The 16,955-nt window shown below is 64.0% G+C and overlaps 1 protein-coding gene across 1 annotated transcript; it reads left to right on the forward strand.

Annotated features, from left to right (window-relative positions):
• The first annotated feature begins 7,450 nt into the window (after positions 1-7,450).
• On the forward strand, positions 7,451-14,184 carry FGF3 (fibroblast growth factor 3). The gene is made up of 3 exons (XM_053923791.1): positions 7,451-7,746; positions 9,780-9,883; positions 13,825-14,184. The coding sequence occupies exons 1-3, from the start codon at positions 7,530-7,532 to the stop codon at positions 14,182-14,184; spliced, it is 681 nt and encodes a 226-aa protein (XP_053779766.1). The 5' UTR covers positions 7,451-7,529.
• The last annotated feature ends 2,771 nt before the right edge of the window (positions 14,185-16,955 follow it).

Consider the following 16,955-nt stretch of genomic DNA (forward strand, 5'->3'; position numbering starts at 1 on the left):
GGCTCGGGGCTGGCTCTCGGCCTCTGCATCCCGGCTCGGGCGGGGCGCCCCTGCAGGCCAGATGCCTGGCTTCTCTGTGCCTCCGTTTTTAATTTTTTAAATGGGGCTCCTCATAGCCCTTACCCGGAAGGCTGTTTGAGAATTAAATGAGTTAATATTTGTAAAATGCTCAGACGACCCCTGATGAGTGGATTTTCACCATCTATCCAACTCTGGGTGTGGCCGCCCCCACTGGCACCGCCTGGCCTCATCCTTCCCGTTGACGTGCTCCTCCACTTTCTGGGCCGTGGTCTTCTCACCTGTGGAATGGAACGCTCAGTCTCTGCCTTGTCTGTTGCACAGAACTCAGGTGTCGTGCAGTGGAGAGTGGGCATGAAAGGGGAGGTGTGGCCCAAACGTGGAAACTGGGGGCAGTGAGATGGGAGAGATGTGGAGTAGGGGAGGGGCCCTCGATGCTGGCTGAGCGGGCGGGGAGGGGCGCTGCTCCCTCACCCGCCCAGGGTGGTTTGAACCCCCTGCCGTGCCCAAACAGCCTGAATGTGTCACTGGCCTTGTCACCGCCTTCTGCCTGGCTGTAGGAGGTTGCTGCCTTCTCCACCTGGCTTCCCCCAAGGAAACAGCTTGTTCTGTTCTGTTCACCCTTGCGTCCTCAGCGCGTGGCCGGCACGACGCGGGGACTCAAAGCACTGGCGACTGAGTGAATGAATGAATGAGTGAATGAGCGCATGAATACAGGACCGAGCGGGTGAGCAAACGACATGTTAATTATACAGGGCTGTCCAGCTGTGTGGCCCTCCCACCGGTGGCCTCAGACAGCCTCCCAGGCCAGGTGAGAATCGGATGGGCCTGCAGACTCATGTCAGACGCGTGGAAACAGCCAAAGCCGGGGATGCTTGTCTCGAAGACGGCAATGGCTCCTTAGTGCTCAAAGTATTCAGCTTTAGAGGACCTGCTGTGAGTGGGGCCTGCACGTGGGTGTGGCCTATGGGTGGGTGGGGCCTTAGGTGGGTGTGGCCTCCAGGTGGCTGTGGCCTCCAGGTGGGCTCAATGTACTCCAGGTGGACACCAGGGTCTCGGGGTCTGGTCTGATTTCAATCACACAGGTGAGCCACCAGTGGTTTGAACAAACACTCCTGGGCCCACCTTCACAGGTGCACTCTGCAGAGTCATCCCAGCGGAAGGCTCACAGAGACTCAGGGTAGAAGGAATTAAGGTCCAATGCTTTTTTTTTTTAAGATTTTATTTATTTGCTTTTAGAGAGAGAGGAAGGGAGGGAAAATGAGAGAGAGGGAGAGACACATCAATCGGTTGCCTCTCGTATGCACCCTGACCCAGGATTGAGCCCGCGACCCAGGCGTGTGCCCCGACTGGGAATCAAACCCGTAACCTTTCACTTTGTGTAACAATGTCCGCTCAGCTGAGCCACACCGGCCAGGGCAAGCTCCGATATTTTGAGGACACTCTTACAGAGGCGTCGTGCTGAGAGAGCCACTTCCTTCCCGCCTGGGGCATCTGCCCAGGTGACCTTGCACCTTCTCAGGGCAAAGGTCAGAGGTGTTTGACTTGGACTCTGCGCCTCTTCACCCAGCGCAAGCTGAGAGCCGTCAGATGGTGGGCTCTGAGCTGGGGAGGGCTCTTTGTGAGGGTGCGGATCGCCCCTAGTGACAATGTCATCGAGGCTGAGACACATTCGCGGTACCTGTGTGAGAGTCCCCGGCAGAGGCACAGGGCATCACCGAACAGCCTGGCAGCGGCCTCGCCAGCACCGTCCCCAGCCTGAGGATGGCACCTGCGACCTCAGCCCTTTGCCCCGTGACATCTGTTGCTAAAAGGATGTAAAATTCAGGAGAGAAACGTGTTGGGACAGTCAGCGGCCTTGTGTAGGCTTCCAACAGACAGTGGCCGAGGCTGCTCGGGCCCCAGCGTCCCCTCTCAAGTCAAGCGGGGGGCTGCACTCCAGCCCCTCCGTCAGCCCGTCTGCCCGTCGTCACCCCGCGTCTGACCCGATTTCATCTTTCTGGGTCGGGGCTGTGTGTGTGAGCTGGGAGAGCGGCTTGGGGCCCAGGGCCTGCCTGTGAGCCCGTCGCCTCCACGGCCGAGGTGCCGAGTGGAGATACCCACCAAAGGCCATCTGCTGGGGTACACTGGTCACACAATTTTCTGCTCACAAGTCGAGTTGACTGTGAGCAGGCGGAGTCTGACCAGCCCCCTGGGCTCCCACCGGCTGCAGCCTCCTTTCCTGGCAGAGCTGCTCGTGGGAAAGAGACAGGGTGACCAGGGCACCAGGTAGGAGCCTGCTGTCCCCACCCAGTTCCTGGGAGATTTCGTTCATTTGCTCACTCACTCATTAGTTCGCTCATGATCTAGGGGGATCGGCTCAGGCCCAGCCCTGGGGGGGGGGGGGGTGCTGAGCAAGCAGAGAAAAGCAGAGCAGCTCCAGCCTCCTTCAGACCTCACACCCCTGGGGTGAAATGCATGCAGGGAGCTGGGGGACCCCTCACCCAGCCAGGGAGTCCAGGAGGGGCAGGGGTGCAGGGATGCCCCCTCCCGTGGGGGTGGGACTCACTCAGCTGGATCGCCAAGAACAAGAAGACTCCACACAAGCCCAAAATGGGAGCACGGGAGGAGACAGGTGCTGCAGGGATGGGACAGGCAGCCCAGCGACCCTGAGTTGGGGCAGAGCTCCAGGGGGACTCTGGAGTTCACTGGGGTGAGGCAGCAGGAGATGGAGACTGAGCGGAGGCAGGGACCAGAGCAAGTCCAAATGCAGGCGAGGGCATGGCCGTCACCCCGAAGCTAAGGATGGGCAGCACGTGCCAAGAACACAGGGCACGGCAGGCTTGGGGGCGGCAGTGGCCGCTGGCCTGGCAGCCGGTAGAGACAGAGAGGGAGTCCCGGGACCCTCTGGGCGGCGGGGGGAAGGCCATCGGGTCCATCTGCCTGCCCTTGGGAGGTGAGTGCCTGTCCCGGCCTCTTGAAGTGGGGGACAAGAACTGTTTCTCATGAACAAAGCGAGTGTGCACCCGGCCAGCTGCTTCTTGACCCGGGCCCTTGCCTATGTGGCTGCACAGGGCTTGTGGCTGCAAGGTTGCCTCCCACAGGAGCCCAGGTAGCCGAGAAGCCCCCCTCAGGGCCACAGCCACAAAATGAGGGGTCTGGGGGCAGCCACATAGGAAGAACTTGCCTTCGATTTGTGGAGAGGGTGGGGCTGGGCCCCACACACAGTGAGAAGCGTGTCCTTGGTCAGCGCCACGGTCAGCCCCGCTAGCCGGGCCGGCATCCATCAGAGAGGGTGGGTGCCCTCAAACCTCCTCAGAGAAGCTGAAGGAACACAAGTCTGACGGCCGGTCCCAGGGACGCGGCCCCCTCCAGGTCGCCTGGCCCAGCGGGGCCAGGCCAGGTGTTGTCGGGGGCACTCCTCCCTGGCAATGAATGCATGCCGAGGCCCTGCTGACAGACAGGAGAGGGGTCCTGCACCCAGGGGCCCTCACTGTCCTCGGGCACTGCAGTGCTCAAGCCCAGGGTTCCTGGGACCCTCGGCATTACAGAAGCCTCGATAGTGGCAACCAGAGGAGCCCCAAGAGGGAGCTGTGCCCCCCTCACCAGGGGGGCTCCCGTCTAGTGCTGAGACCAGGTTCTGCCCTCAGGAGTGGGGTGGCCTCGGCTGTGGAGGGCGGCCAGCTGGTCTACCCAGAGGAAGCATCTACCAGGCAGAGGACTGGCCTGTGCTGTGCGCGGAGATTCCACCATAGTCCCACCCCTGTTGCTCGTGGCTTCTAACTTAGCCAGGAGCAAAGCAAAGAGGGCCGCTCAGGCCCTGGACCCCCCACCTTCAGCCCGTTGGGGACCCAGGGCCAGGTGGACAAGGCGAGGCCAGATGGAGGTTCCGGTGGCCTCACCTTGCCTCCCAAGCTGGATGACCTTGGATGGGTCTCCTCGTGTCTCTGCGCCTCTGCTCACATCTGTAAGGCAGGGCTTCCCGCCCCACTGGCTCTGCAGGCCCGGGCTTCCCCCCCACTGCTCTTGGGGGGCACAATTAAAGTGAGAGTGGGCCTGGGGACGGCACCCTTGCTGGCAGGCTGGGCCCTTGTCACAGGTCGCTGCTCTCTGTTCCATCCCCTCCCCCAGCTCCCTCTCCAGGGGAAGCATCTGAAGGTGGGGTCACAAGATGTCTCCCAGGTACCAGATAGGACTGGAAGGGACCTGGGCGTGGGCGCATCAGAGAAGAGGTCTCGGGGACTGTGGGTGAGGTGGGCTGGGCCCAGCCTGGGGGTGTCCAGGCCGGGGTCTGGAAGAGACCAATTAGTCAAATGGTTGCAGTGACCATTTGGAAGCAATTAACATGGTTGCTATTACCACATTACACCCCCCACCTGGTGCCCTGGGCGGGGGAGGGGTGGAGGTCACCGTGTGTGGGTAGTGTGGGTGCCTCCTCCCAGCCCAGCCCAGCAGGGTTTTGTGAATGAGAGCCACACCCTGCGGGGAGGCTGCCAAGGAGTCAGGTCCCCCTGCCTTGGCCGGGCCTGAGCCCCTGGGGGCCAAGCCAAGGTCCTTTGGGGCAAGGGGGGGCTTCCTGGGCCAGGAAAGACCGGGGTCAGAAAGATTCGGATAGAAAGGAAGGCCTCGGTGGGGGAGCGGGGGAGCAGAAGCCTGGAGCCTGTTGGGAGAGGCTATGGGCAGAGGACTGGGGGTGAAGACGGGTGGGTGAGTGCCCCCCCCAACACCAGCCAGGGGCAGGGCTGCCACAGGCCTGGTGAAGGGGCAGGAAGTGGCTTTGGGTTTTAGGTGACATCCTGGGACTCCAGGGCGCTTCGGGGGACGGGGGGGAACAAGACCCAGAGGGCTTTGCTGCCGCGGCAAAGTCACACTGGAAGGGACCTCCAGCCGTGGGTGCCCACTGTCCCCACGTCACTGTTAACAGTGCCCCAGTCCACCCTCACAGCCACCACGTCTGCGGTCCCCTACGGATGGGGCGCGCTCTGCGCTGGGGTCTCGCTGTGTCTCCCTCACTGCACTGGAGGCCTTTTACCTATGAGGAGCAGGGCCGCACGTCCAGGGCCCCATGGCAAGGGAGTGGCCAGGCCTTCCATCTGTCCATCCGTCCATCCATCCATCCACTCATTCATTCTAGGAGTAGGTCCCGAGTGGCTACAGTCTGGGTGCGGCGGGCACAACAGTGAAGGAAGCCAGTAGATGCCCCTGCCCTCCTGGCCTCCCCTCACCCCCACAGCCCTGCTCTACGGCAACCCCCCCCAGTTCCAGGGTGCAGGCAGACCTGGGGGTGCACACAGGCTCACCCCCAGTGGGCAGCATGGAGAGGAGGGAGGCTGCAAACCCTGAGCTGGCCCCTCCCAATCTTCCTGACGGGTCCCGGGGTGGGGAGGCAGCTGAGGCGTGTACAGCGAAGGGGGTCGGGAATCCTGACCACCCCCCCACCCCAGTTGTGATGCTCTCTTCCCCTTGGGAACACGGCGTCTCTTCCTGACTCCTCCTGATGCAGCCCCGGGAGGCACCCACATGACTTGGGAGCAGAACGAGTGGCCTTTACAGCACCCACAGCCCACACCGTGTCCCTTCCGTGCTCCGTAGGAAACCCCAGTGCCCAGCAGGCTCAGGCCAGGTCTATGGGTGGCGCCTGGATGAGCAAGTCCCCCTCATGGCTCTGTCCCCGGGGACTGTCCCGTGTCCCCGGGAAAGCAGGCTCCATCATTAACAGTCTGGGCTCCTAACAGTCGGCGGCCTGGTCTTTGGGCAGTCCTGACTAGATAGCACCTGGCCACCAGTCACCCCCCCAGGGACTGGGGGACTTGGTGATGCCCTGGGGGTGCCCCACCCAGGGCCCCCAGGCGCTGACTGCACCGGGGGCTCCATGAGGACCTGTCACCCTATCTGTGTTGGGTCATGGTGGTGAGGAATGTCCGGATGGGGATCGAGGCTCCTGCAGCTCAAGGGACCCTGGGCCTGTGCGCCTGCTCCTCCCCTGGGTTCCGAGGTCCCACATCCTGACGGGGGCGGTGAGATGTGGCACCCCAGCCCCCCCACCCCCCACATCATCCCTGAACCTGGAGCCAAGGCTGTGGCCTAGAACACAGGGCCCCACGGTCCATCCGCATCCCTGCCCTGTCCCCCTTGCCACAGGGCAAGCCCCCTGGCTTGAGGGTGTGTGGCACGGGCGGGGGGCGGGGGAGGGGGTCGGAGACAGAGGCCAGGGGAACTAGAGAAAGGCGAACGAGTGTGACTTTCCAAACACTGTATCCGCAGCCCCTCTCCACTGGGGTCCCAAGGGGAGACAGAGGGCCTCGCAGGCAGTCGGAGGCCATGGGGCATCCACCCTGCTGCCCTGGACCCACCAGGCAGGGGGGTCTGTTCCCCCTCCTCTGGCCACGTCCCTCTTCTCTTCTCTCCCTGCGCTGTGGCCACCAGACTCCCCTGCTTCCCTCCGGGGATCGCTCCCTGCTCTCTGGGTCTCCCTTTCCGCCCCTTGGTTTCTCTCCTCTGTCACACTCTGTCCCGTTTCGCCCTGTCTTTCTCTCTGTGCCTGTCTGCCCTGCTCTCCAGAGCTCTCCGCCTCTGTGCCCCTTTCTCTGGCTCTCCAGCCCTCCTTCCAAGTCCCCTCTCTGGCTCTCGGCAGGGACCAGACCCTCCGAGACCCCCCGACGTTTGTAAACCTCGCGCTTCCGCATGTGCCCGGTGGGAGTGCGAGACAGGATAAAGCCCCTCTCGGCCGGCCGGTCCACCTTGCCTGGGCCGCCAAAGACAGCGCCGCGGCTCCCCCAGGGATCGGGGGACGCAGACACACGCCCCGGCGGCGTCCCCCACGCGCGCTCGCGCCCCAGGCCCTCTCCGCCACCGCCCTCCGCGGCCCCTTCCCTACGTGCCGCCTCTAATGGGCGTTTGTCAGCGCGACTTCCCCGCAAGTTGTTTGCGCGGACATCAGTCAGCGGCGGCGTCCCCATTGTGCTGGGGGATTGATGGGGCGCGGGAGGGGGTGACAGGGCCTGGGGCGGCTGCCTGGAGGCCTCGCTCTATAATTTTCGGAGGCATAATTGGTCTGGGGGAAGGGGTGGGGGCGGGGCGGGGGAGGGACCTTTCAGAGCCCGCAGGGCGCGCGGCGCAGCGGAGCGGCGGCTCGACGGCCGTGCGCGGGGGCGAGTGTGCGCGGGCGGCCGCCCGCCCCGGAGCCCCGCGCCCGCCGCGCTGCCCACGCGCCCGGGCTCCCGCCCCTCCCGCGCCTCCGCCGGGGGACCACATCGGCCTTTTGTTGCCGAGCCGTCTTTTCTTTCAGCGCTTTGCGCAGCAACGGAAATTTCACCCGATCCTGGGTGAAAATTAAAGGAGATTCATTCTCTCTCTCTCTCTCTCTCTCTCTCTCCTCCCTCCTCCTCCTCCCGCGTTTCTCCTCTCCCTGTCCCCCTTCCCGCGGAGCCGGAGGCGGCTCCGCGCGCGCAGCCCGGCTCCGCAGCCGCCCCTTCCATGGGAGCCGCGCTCGCCTGCAGCCGCCGCCGCCGCGGGGCGGGCGCGATGCCACGATGGGCCTGATCTGGCTCCTGCTGCTCAGCCTGCTGGAGCCCGGCTGGCCGGCGGGCCCCGGGGCGCGGCTGCGGCGCGATGCGGGCGGCCGCGGCGGCGTCTACGAGCACCTCGGTGGGGCACCCCGGCGCCGCAAGCTCTACTGCGCCACGAAGTACCACCTCCAGCTGCACCCGAGCGGCCGCGTCAACGGCAGCCTGGAGAACAGCGCCTACAGTGAGTGTGCGGCCCGCGGCGTCGCGGCGGGGTCCGGGGAGGGGCGGCGCTCCAAGGGTGCCCGGAAAGCGGGTCACTCCTGCTGCCAGAGGCAGGCTGGCCGCCGGGGCCCCCGGCCCTCCCTCCAGGTCCAGAGGCTCCCAGAGGGTGGGGTGGGGCTCACGTCCCAAGCGGACCAGGGCGGCTGCCGACTCGCTGGTCGCATGGGGCCCGCGGTTGGCGCCCCAGGGCTCCTCACTCTGCAGCACCCAGGGGCCCTGACAAGTTCGAGCCCTTTGAGTTTTTCGGAGAAAAGGCGCTGGACAAGGCATTTATCATCCTCTTTATTATTTTGACGACTTCTCCTCCTCCTGTCGACCCCCCGGGCGCCCCACCGACCCTCTGCTTTACCCGCCCGCGGCCGCCCAGGTGGCGGGCAAGCGCCTCTGCCTCTGGGCGGAAGATGCTCGCCCGGGGCCGCAGCCGCCACCAACACACTGTCTTTTCCCCGCGTGGAACCCGCAGCCTCTGGCCTCTGCCCTTGGCCTCCGGGCGGCTGGCCGGGTGGGGCCTCGGGCCGCGGGTTAGGAGCTCGGAGGGTCTTCCGCTTGTGCCACCGTCCAGCGCCGCTCCGACGCTTGGCGCTCTGGCACCAACGGACCCAGAGCTTGCTCTGTGGCTCCGCTCGGTGGGGACCAAGAGCCCTGAGCTCGGGGCCTGGCCGAACCATTGTGAGGAGGGTGGGAGTACGGCGGAGGCCTGGGATCCTCTGACCCGGCGCAGGAAGGGGTGCGGTGGGTTTAAGGCGGCGGCGGGAAACCGCTGCTTCCTCGAGGAAAGCTGCAGCCCTGCGAGGGCGCTTTCGGAGGTCGCTTGGGGGCCGCGCGGTGGAGACCAAGTGTCGCCGGGGCTTCCCGGTGCGAAGGACCCCGCTGCGGGAGCTCGGCGCTGGCCTCCCGAGGCCACCCCGGTTCTCTCTAAGTCCATCTACCCATTGGAGTTGCAGAGCATCCAGACTCTTGGGGTGTCCCACGCAGGCAGCGGGGAAGTGGAGGAGGGTGTGCGCCTGCAGTCACCCCCGTCCTGCCTCCAGTAGCGAGTTTCTCTGGTCCCCGGGCCCCGGGCGGGGCTGTGGAATCCGCCCAGCCTGAGACTTGGGGGACTCCAGAGGCCCGCAGCCTGCACCCCTGAGCACTCCCGCAAGCCTCCAGCGACTGCGTCTTGGTCCCTGGGATCAGTCCCTCGGAGACTCGCTCCCTGGAGATGGTGCCCTCTGCACCCCAACCCCCTTGTAGCCGTTCTGGGGCAAAGGCCCCCCACCCCTGGGTCTTTGGTTGCACACCCTGCCCCCAAGAAAATGGGCTCTTGTGTCCAGAAGGAAAGGCGTTAGGGGAGATTTAAACTTTCTCGGGGAGCGGCTGGGCCCAGCCTGCTTCCTTTGTGAGCTCTGGGCTCTCACCCAGCCCCGGCCAGACTATCCTATCCCTCCGACCGCATGGGACGGTCATCTCCTGCCCCGGTCCAATGCCAGTGGGCTCGGGTGACACCCCCAATGTGCTGCCTGGATGACATTATCAGCGGGCTCCTCCAGGGCCCCAGCCGTCCCACTCTGGGACCCTAGGGCACCGTGGCGCAGGCTGTGGGGCTGGAGAACCCAGACCGGCGTCTGCAGCCGGGTTTGAGATTCCAGATCACACGCGTGTGTGTCTTGGGCGGGGCGCTGGACCCCAGCAGTCTCCTGAGACACGCTGGCGAGGCTGTCTCCACGTCCTCAAGGCCACACTCCCTGGCAGAGAGTCAGTGGGTAGAAATATTAGCTTTCTTGTCCCACCCCACCCCCCAGGTTTGAATTTCTTTCCTTGGGGCACCTTCTCTGGTGCTGCCCCTTTCCCCCTCCTGACCAGGCATTGCTCTCTCTCCCCTGAACGTCCCACGCCAGCCTTCTCGGGAGTGTGTTTCAGCCTCAAGCAGGGCCAGTGGGCGCCCAGCCCTCGGCCCTCGCCCCGTGCTCCACGGGAGACGGAGCCATGATGAGCCCTCCCGACTCTTCCCAGGCATCCTGGAGATCACGGCAGTGGAGGTGGGCGTTGTGGCCATTAAGGGACTCTTCTCGGGACGGTACCTGGCCATGAACAGGAGGGGACGGCTCTACGCTTCGGTGAGTCCAGCCTCTCGCGGGGGCTCGCAGGGGTGGGCACGGAGGGAGCCACCATCTCCCCTGCAGGTCGCTGGAGGGAGCAGGGCAGAGGTGGTCCCCCAGTTCCCACTGGAATAAGGGGACCCAAGCAAACCTTGGGCTGAGCAACCGTGAGCCCCGGGCAAGAACTCCTCTCCCCGGAGCCCAGGGAGGAGGAGGCAGGGTGTGCAAGCCAGGCCTCCCCAGGAGGAAGGAGCTGGCTGTTAGTTCTTAAAAGGGACCCAGAGGAAGGGAGACAGGGCCCGAGTCCCAGGCGCACAGGCTGGAACCCAGTGTATCCTCCGCCTGGGCTCCCACCACAAAAAAACGGTCCATGGCTCTGTGGACGTGGGCAGGGGGCGGGGGCGGGGGCACAGGGAGCGAAACACATGTGCTGGGAAATCTGGCGCCTCCAGCTGGTCGTCGCACACACCTCGGCCAGTGCCTTCTCCGGCAGTGGGAGGGGCTCCGTTCCCGGAAACCGACCCCACGCGGCCCTGAGGGTCGAGCCCACGCAGGTCCCTCTCTCCGTTCCGCACGTGTGAGAGAAATGCACCATTTTGCCGCCTTTGAAGTCAGGCAAATCGCCCTCAAGAAGAGTCACAGGAAAACCCGCCTTAAGCTGATCCCTTCGTCACAGATGCCCACTGCTTTGCTGAAGGAAACAGAGAGGCTGCAGAGCACCCGCCCGCCCGCCTGCCTGCCGGGACGCAGCGGCCCCTGCGTGGGGCCGCGTCTGGGCAGAGGGACGCTCCGGTGCCCAGCCTCTCAAACCTCGGTGGTGGTTCGTTCACAGGACGCGTCCTCAGCCCCGGGTCTGGCCCGAGCTGCTCTAGGGGTGGAGTGTGGCTTTGCAGTCTCTCGGCGCCGTACCCTGGCGTCAGTGAGGGGAGCTGACTTTCTGCTCCTGGGAAGAGGGGACACCCAGTGAGGAGGTCTTGCTGGCCTGCGGTCGTGGTGCAGGTCTTCCCGGCCACGCCGGGGACATCCGCAGAGGGGCAGGGAAGGCTGCATTGAGAGGGGAGGCCTAAGGCTACTGCCATTGCTTTTATGGGCGACCCAGGCCCGGGCTCTGGGGACGGAACAAAGCGTGAGCTAAGCTTCCATCCCCAAGAGCTGATGGCATTGGCTTTGGGGAAGGAGGAAGAGAGGATCCCAGCCTCACCGGGAAACAGCCAGGAGGTCTAGCTGAAAGGTATGGAACTTCCCAGAGCTCCAGCAGGAAAGGTCTCACCGCCCTGCAGAAACCTGGAGGTGAGGCGGCCAGGTGCCCCACCGCGTCCCCGTCCCGGGCACCACCAGCTAGCCTGTGAGTGCTGTGCCCACTGCCCTGCCTCTTGGCCGTGGAGTCCCCTCATCTTTGCGTCACGTCCCAGGCCAGCTCATCCACTTCTGTGGCTCAGTGGCCTTTGCCACTGACAGCCCCCAGTTCCAGCCATGACCTCCCTTCTGAGTTAGAGGTCACCCCAACAGGACGGAGCAGCTCCCTGAACGCCCCGCCTCAAAGATTGCCCCCCCAGCTACTTGCTTCAGCCCACGGCCAGCTGGGCATCACAGTGGACACCGTCTGACTCAGCGCCACGTCCAGTCCTGGGCTCCACCCCCTGAATCCTTCTCCTGTGTCCACACCCCTCGCCTCCCACCTTATCCTCTTGGCTGGAGCCCTTGTAACTCAGGCTGGCATCTCAGCAACCGTGGGACAGGGCTGGCCCCCAGCCTCACCCTCCTCCAGTCTGTCTGTCCATCCATCCACCCGTGTTTCCATCTATTCGCATCCATCCGCCTCCCTCCCCCTCCCTCTCTTCCTTCCGTCTGGTGTGCACCCCTTCATTCAGCAGTGGCCTGTCACGCCCTGTGCGGGGTGCACGCTGAGGGTCTTCCTGAAATGCAAACCCACTCAAGCGTGGCCCACGGCTATCACTCAGGTGCCACAGCTGCGCCCCCAGAGCAGTGGCCGAGACGCCTTCTGCCCCCACCCCCACGCCATCACTCCGAGACTCAGCCCCTCCCGGCTCTGGCCCCTCTCTCAGTTCTACAAACACGCCATCCACCCACCCTCCGTGCCTTCGGCCACGCTGCCACTGCACAGAATGTTCCTGTCCCCCAGCTGCCCCTGGGAAGCACCCGCCCTCCCTAATGACCCTCCCCAAAGGTCACTTCCCAGGCGGGGGACGGTGTCCAGGCGGCTTCCTCCTGACACCTGCATCGTGCCTACCCACTGCCCTCCCTGCACCCTTGGAAGCCCCTAAAAGGTGCAACAGAGTGCTCAGCCCCCCAAGAGTCCCCACAGGAGGGCCTGAGTTGCCCCCCACTTGCTGTCCAAGGCCCACAGGACTGTGTCCATTCAAATGGTTTCCCCCACCCCGCGCTGAGGGTCTCAGCAAAGAGACAGCCCAGCCTCTGGCTTCCTGGTGGGTGGGCCTGAGCCCTTGGGGACGCCCCTTCTCCAGGACAGAGGACAGGAGGAGAATCTCAGTCTGTCACAGTCCAGTAGGGGGGACAGACACCCCCAGAGTGCGGGGGTGGGGTGAGTCTGTCCTGAGCCCATCCACCCCCCCCAGAGGACCCTGAGCCCACACCACACAGGGGTGGGGCACCGGCCAAAACAGCACCTTATCCTTTATGATTGGGAACTGGCACCTCCCTGGGCCTCAGTTTCCCCACCTGTAAAACGTGGAGATTGGTCTGGAGCATCCAGCTCTGAGCCTCCACTTGTAGGCAGAAGAACAGAGAGGGGCGGGGCTTACAGGGAGAGGCAGGCTGCCCCAGAGTCAGGCAGCCACCCCCACTGCCATCCAGGGCATTGTTGCTTAAACATTCGAGTCCTTCCAGGTCACCCGTTGCCGAATTTGTGGTCTGGCCCCCACCAGCCCGGGACCCCTGGGAGTGGGCCTGTGGCCCTTTGGCTCACCTGCACTCAGAGATAGAGCCCGAGGGTCTCTTGTTCCTGTTGGGTGGCCAGGCCCAGGGGAGACGCCAGGTCCCACTGCCCGCCTTCCCCTGTGCCCAGCTCTGCCCATTGACGTAGTTCAGGGAGGGGAGGAGACCCTGGGCACAGCCACCTGCCTGCAGCCAGGACTGAGCCTCAACTGAATGGGCATAAGGCACCCCCCCTTCCCAGCCCCGCCTGAAGGACCCTGCCTCCTTCAATCCTGACTTTTCACCTCTGCTCGTCCAGAGGGCAGGGATTCACATCCCCCCACCGTGTACCAGGCTGACGAGGGTGCCTTCATTTCTAATGACAAAGTTGGCCTCCTTCCCATCCGCTGGGGTGGGGTGGCTCCCCGAAGGGCCCTGAGGGCGGTATCTGTGCAGAGTAGGGGCTCAGGACTCCGGCCTATTGCCCCTCCTTCAGCCTGTGGGACAGGGATGGAGAGGCCAAGAGAGCAACTCTCCGAGTTCAAGGCCCAGAGCTGGGACCCCGCTTGGCCTTTGATGGGAAACCGGCTGTGTTCTCCCTTTTTCGTCCAATGTTCTTTTCCGTCTTTCTCGCTGATGCAGTGTCTTCTGGGGCACCATCCCCTTCCTCCGTCCGCGTGCCCAGCCCTGCTGATGTCCACGCCGCCAGCACACGTCCAGGGCACCCGGGTCGGGAGGGCCGAGGAGGGGCGTGGGAGACTGGGGAACCCCCAAGGGGAGGCAGGAAGAGCCATTTTTCCCAAGGGGCTCAGGAATCCTTGCTGAAGGAAAGGATGTCTGAGCTGAGTCCCAAAGGCCACGTTCACCAGACACCGGTGGGAGGAAGGGCACTCGGTGTGAGGCACAGCCTAGGCAACGGTGTGGAAGGCCGACGGTGCACAGGTCCAGGCCAGGCCCAGAGGGGGTGGGAGGCATGGTGAAGAGGAAGCCGTCCCTGGGACCCTTGCCCCGTGTCCGGTGGCCTCCTGGGCCGCTGACCGTGGCGTCTTGCCCCAAACTCGCAGGAGAACTACAACGCCGAGTGCGAGTTTGTGGAGCGGATCCACGAGCTGGGCTACAACACGTATGCCTCCCGGCAGTACCGGACGGGGCCCAGCGGGCCGGGGGCCCGGCGCCAGCCCAGCGCCGAGAGACTGTGGTACGTGTCGGTCAACGGCAAGGGCCGGCCCCGTAGGGGCTTCAAGACGCGCCGCACACAGAAGTCCTCGCTGTTCCTGCCCCGAGTGCTTGACCACAAGGACCACGAGATGGTGCGGCTGCTGCAGAGCGGGGTGGGGCTCCGGGGCGGGCTGCCCTGGCCACCGGGCAAGGGTGCCCAGCCCTGGCGGCGGCGACAGAGGCAGAGGAGCCAGGGAGGTGCTTAGCTGCCAGCCCGGTGGAGTGGAGGCCTCACATGTTCTGGCTGCACGGCTGGCCATCCCCTGTCCAGCCTGGCTGACCGTCGTGGCAGGGCAGCTCCCTGCAACTGACTCCCCCCGCTTACCCCTGCCCCCTTCCCTGCTCCTGAGCTGGCGGCTCCTTTGGGGGCTGACGGAACGTGTCCCAAACACTTCCTAGTATCCTCGGGCAAGCGCCAGTCAAATCAGGACCAGGGGCAGAACGGATGCTGGGAGGGGGTGCTGCTTTGAAGGAAGACACTGGGTGGCACTGGCCAGGAGCCCCGTCCACGGGGAAGGCCGGCCGAGTGCGGGGTCCCAGCCAGCCAGGTGGCTCCCCGAGCGCAACTGTGGGACCGCGCGGGGGACTGTGTGGTCGGAACATTAAAGTGTGTTATTCTACCTGTTATTTAATAGATGATAACGCAGTCTGAGGGGAAACACTTGCGGTTTTTACTCGGACTCGTCTGCTCGTGAGGACCGCAGAGTCTAGGCCGAACCGCTGTGTTCAGATGTGAGGTTGAATCCCGAGAAACTGGGCTAACGACGCATTTCATCTCCTGGTTTTGGAAGCTATTTTTCAAAAGCCGTAGATGGTTCATGTGCACGGAAAGAAGGGCGGATGTGTGTGGGAGCGTGTGTGCGTGCCCATGTGTGTGAATCCCCGTGACTGTCTGCAGACAGCCGTGCGTGGACCTCTGTGCATGCAGGTGTGTACACGTATCTGTGTGTTCCCGGTTGTGTCTGAACCTATCGCACACGCGTGTGGAGAGAGCGAGAAAGAGAGAGGCACTTTGTTTAAAGTTCTGACAGTCCCTCTGCCGCGAAGCTGGGTGCTTCCCCGGGCAGACCTGAGCACCCGCCCGACTCGGTGTGCTCTCCGGAAGTCTGTCCTTGCAGCCCACCTGGGGCCCTGGGCATTTTTGTCTTTGCCTGAGAAAACGAGGCTCACAGACAGGTGGCGTCGGCTGGAGTCCACAGCCAGTAGGGGGCCGAGCTCCTCTTGGTCCAGGTGACTTCCCTGCACCCTCCACCTGCTTCCCCAACAATGAGGGTGGGCGGGGCCACCTGGGGCAGGCCCCGATGGGAGCCAAAGGGCAGGGCAGGGTGCCCTCTCCTCTGGACCTGGCAGGAAGCAGCCACCCTGGCATTGAGGCCCAGGGGAGCGGTGTAGCCGGGGCCTCAATCCCTTGTCCCCGCTGAGGTCAGCACAGATTGGGGGTGCTGAGGACAGGGCCATGGGAAGTCCAAAGACAGGCCCACACCGGTCGGTGTCCCTGTCCCTGACTCCTGTTGACCCCTGGCCACTCCCTCCAAACCAGCTTTTTGGTTTTTAAGCATGAAAATGAAGCCCACCCTGCCTGGAATGGCTCAGTGGATCGAACACCGGCCTTCGAACCGAAGGGTCACGGGTTCAATTCCCAGTCTAGGGCACATGCCTGGGCTGCAGGCCAGGTCCCCAGTAGGGGGCGCACAAGAGGTTACCACACATCAATGTTTCTCTCTCTCTTTCTCCCTCCCTTCCCTTCTCTAAAAATAAACAAATAAATTCTTTTAAAAAAGAAAACGAAGCCCAAAGGGAAGAAGGCTTTGGTGTCAAATGCAGGCTTTGGTGTCAAATTGAAGCACTTAAAGGAACGCAGCGGCCACAGCCCTGGCGGCAGGTCACAGCCACTGCGCCAGGACTCCGGGGGACGGCCTGGAGCCTGAGAGCACTTTGCGGGGCGGTGGGGGCCACGGTCATGCCTGGCACACAGCTGGGGAAGCTGAGGCTTGGGAGGAGGCCTGACCTGTTTAAGATGCCTGGCTCCTCCGTGGCCCGTCCCCGGACACCCTGGGCACCTGGGGACAGGCTGCAGGGGGAGGGCCTGTGCCAAGTCGAGTCTGTGGGGAGGTGACATGGCCGATGTCCTGCTGTACTCCACCTGCTGACCAGCAACACAGTCCCCAGGAGGCCCAGGGGCCACTCCCGGACGGGGCCCCATCCCAAAGCCACCCACCACCCTGTGGGTCTGGGGCCCACAGGGGTGGGAATGCAAAACGGGCAGCTGCTGTGGAGCCCAGCTGGCAGTTTCTGAGACAGGGACACCCAGCGTGTGACCCAGCCGCAGTGCCTCTGCGAACGGTCCCGGGACGTGCGGAAAGCAGGGTCTCCCACAGATGTGTGCACACCCGTGCGTGGCCACGCCGTTCACACTGACCACACGGGGAACCCACCACGTCTGTCGGCGGTTGGACATGGATGCGATACGAGGCCCATCTGCGCAGTGGACCGTCGTCCAGCCTTAAGCAGGAAGGGGACTCTGACACCAGCAGCCACGTGGCTGGACCTTGGGGACAGTTAAGTTAAATAAGCCAGTCACAAAAGACAACTCCTGTGACTCCACTCCTAGGAGGCCCCTGGGGGAGCCAAGTTCGCGGGCAGAAAGGACGGTGGGAGCAGGGACTGCGGGTGGGGCGGGCAGCGAGTGTTTCCAGGGCACGGGGGTCAGTGGGAGGATGCAGCCCTGGGATGGCGGTGGTGAGCGATGGCCGCACATCGCTGAGGGGGCTCCGCGCCACGGCGTCACACACTGAAAAAATGGATAAACGACCAAACGCCAGAAACGGGCACATGCTAAGCGGGGGTCGTGTGCCTCCCCGTCAGAAGTAGCCGGACGAAGCACAGAACTGCTCAGTACTGCTCAGTACAAAAAAATGAATACATTTTTTTAAAGAACCTCTCGGGAGTGGCCAGCCAGTCACCCCGTCTTCGCGGA

This window comes from Desmodus rotundus, chromosome 5 (genome assembly GCF_022682495.2).
Source record: "Desmodus rotundus isolate HL8 chromosome 5, HLdesRot8A.1, whole genome shotgun sequence".
Taxonomy (NCBI): Eukaryota; Metazoa; Chordata; class Mammalia; order Chiroptera; family Phyllostomidae; genus Desmodus; species Desmodus rotundus.

Excerpts from the sequence above, each read along its gene's own strand:
- FGF3 (XM_053923791.1), top strand. The coding sequence starts at position 7,530 with ATGGGCCTGATCTGGCTCCTGCTGCTCAGCCTGCTGGAGCCCGGCTGG. Across the intron at positions 7,747-9,779 it reads CCTGGAGAACAGCGCCTACA|GCATCCTGGAGATCACGGCA; the intron begins GTGAGTGTGCGG and ends GACTCTTCCCAG. Across the intron at positions 9,884-13,824 it reads GGGGACGGCTCTACGCTTCG|GAGAACTACAACGCCGAGTG; the intron begins GTGAGTCCAGCC and ends CCAAACTCGCAG.